The 2,131-nt window shown below is 45.6% G+C and overlaps 1 protein-coding gene across 1 annotated transcript in view; it reads right to left on the reverse strand.

Annotated features, from left to right (window-relative positions):
* Nucleotides 1–379: 379 nt before the first annotated feature.
* The window catches only part of LOC116359543 (uncharacterized), a 6,263-nt gene continuing 4,511 nt past the window's right edge, over nucleotides 380–2,131 (reverse strand). Inside the window, exons 5-6 of the mRNA XM_031812287.1 lie at nucleotides 1,770–2,131; nucleotides 380–1,096 (exon numbers count right to left, since the gene is read on the reverse strand). The exon at nucleotides 1,770–2,131 is cut by the window's right edge and continues 625 nt beyond it. Coding sequence (XP_031668147.1) covers nucleotides 1,052–1,096; nucleotides 1,770–2,131 — 407 coding nt within the window. The 3' untranslated portion in view covers nucleotides 380–1,051. The remainder of the gene's footprint in view (nucleotides 1,097–1,769) is intronic.

Genomic DNA, 2,131 nt, shown 5'->3' on the forward strand with positions numbered 1-2,131 from the left:
AACACCTTGTAGAGTCCCTGTGGAAGGCTTTCGACACCTTGTAGAGTCTCTGTGGAAGGCTTTCAACACCTTGTAGAGTCCCTGTGGAACGCTTTAAACACCTTGTAGAGTCCCTGTGGAAGGCTTTCAACACCTTGTAGAGTCCACGCCCCGATGAATTGAGGCTGTTCTGAGGGTTAAAAGGGGGTGCAACTCAATAATGTTTTGTACACTCCGTGTATAGCTTCACTAGTTTCTCTCTCTCTCTCTGCTCAAGACAGCTTGAGTTTCAATTTCCAAGTACAATCAATGTGGAGATAAGGGAAAATGCATGTACTTTATATTTGCTAATAAAACACATTTCCTAAATACAATAACATTGACCAAAGAATTGTCTTCCTGCTGAATCTGCAGGGTGCTGATTGGTTTGTTGCTGAATCTGCAGGGTGCTGATTGGTTTGTTGCTGAATCTGCAGGGTGCTGATTGTCTTGTTGCTGAATCTGCAGGGTGCTGATTGGTTTGTTGCTGAATCTGCAGGGTGCTGATTGGTTTGTTGCTGAATCTGCAGGGTGCTGATTGGTTTGTTGCTGAATCTGCAGGGTGCTGATTGGTTTGTTGCTGAATCTGCAGGGTGCTGATTGGTTTGTTGCTGAATCTGCAGGGTGCTGATTGGTTTGTTGCTGAATCTGCAGGGTGCTGATTGGTTTGTTGCTGAATCTGCAGGGTGCTGATTGGTTTGTTGCTGAATCTGCAGGGTGCTGATTGTCTTGTTGCTGAATCTGCAGGGTGCTGATTGGTTTGTTGCTGAATCTGCAGGGTGCTGATTGTCTTGTTGCTGAATCTGCAGGGTGCTGATTGGTTTGTTGCTGAATCTGCAGGGTGCTGATTGGTTTGTTGCTGAATCTGCAGGGTGCTGATTGGTTTGTTGCTGAATCTACAGGGTGCTGATTGGTTTGTTGCTGAATCTACAGGGTGCTGATTGGTTTGTTGCTGAATCTGCAGGGTGCTGATTGGTTTAATGCTGAATCTGCAGGGTGCTGATTGGTTTGTTGCTGAATCTGCAGGGTGCTGCTATTTCTTCTTGTATTCAGGGAATAATTTTCTCCATGTGATATTCTGCATAGCAACAGAATCAATAGAATATATGTTATCATTATACAGTGTGGGTATATACAGGACCAGTCAAAAGGTTGGACACACCGACTCATTCAAGGGTTTATCTTTCTTTTTTATATTTTCTACATAAATTCCATCATTTGGTGTTTTGTTTTGTTGATGGTGGTGGAAAACGCTGGTCTCAGTCACCACTCCAGAATCTCCCATAAGTGTTCAATTGGGTTGAGATCTGGTGACTGAGACACACACACACACACACACACCTTTAAACCCCTCACGCTCCATTTGAGAGCCACTGAGATCCGAAAGTCACTGAGATCTCTTCTTCTATCCACGGTAACCAAAATAATGGACAACTGGGCATTTTTATACATGACCTTAAGCATGATGGGATGTTAATTGCTAATTAACTCAGGAACCACACCTGTGTAGAAGCACCTGCTGCTTTCCATATACGTTACCTGTTACCTGGATGTCTGCAGTGAGTGCAGTCAGATGTTGGTAGGAACACATACAGTATGTTGTTGTACACAGTTGCACTCGCGTGTTTCCTTCATTTTACCAGTTACGTGGACTGTATATATTTATATAATAATCTTTTCATTTTGCATAACATCGTGAATGTCATTTTGTGTATCTAGATACTCAAGGACTATTTCAGTAGTTCTTTTACCTTCTTGCCCCAAGTAGACTCCTTGGACTTCAGGTTCTCCAGCATCTCATAGGTGTTTCCCTCCTGGTCTGTGGCTGTGCTTTGTGTCCTCTTTAGGCCACCGTCCCCTGGGATCTGCTCATAGGTGTTGTCTGTAATCAGATGACGGGGAGGAGATGGCCCCTCTGGAACCTCTGCATACATACTCTCCTCCTGCTGAGGAGTCTGGTCCTGGGGGCTTCTGCCAGGGTCCCCTTCTCTCTGCTTCTGTGGTACCTTCCAGGGGGTGTCCCGGCCCTCACCAAGCCCGACAGAGGCCTGGTACAGTGGGTTGTTGCTCAGCTGATCCAGGCTTTGTGGTCCACCGTGGATCTGTGGCCGGG

Source organism: Oncorhynchus kisutch, unplaced genomic scaffold (assembly GCF_002021735.2).
Source record: "Oncorhynchus kisutch isolate 150728-3 unplaced genomic scaffold, Okis_V2 Okis03b-Okis08b_hom, whole genome shotgun sequence".
Lineage (NCBI taxonomy): Eukaryota > Metazoa > Chordata > Actinopteri > Salmoniformes > Salmonidae > Oncorhynchus > Oncorhynchus kisutch.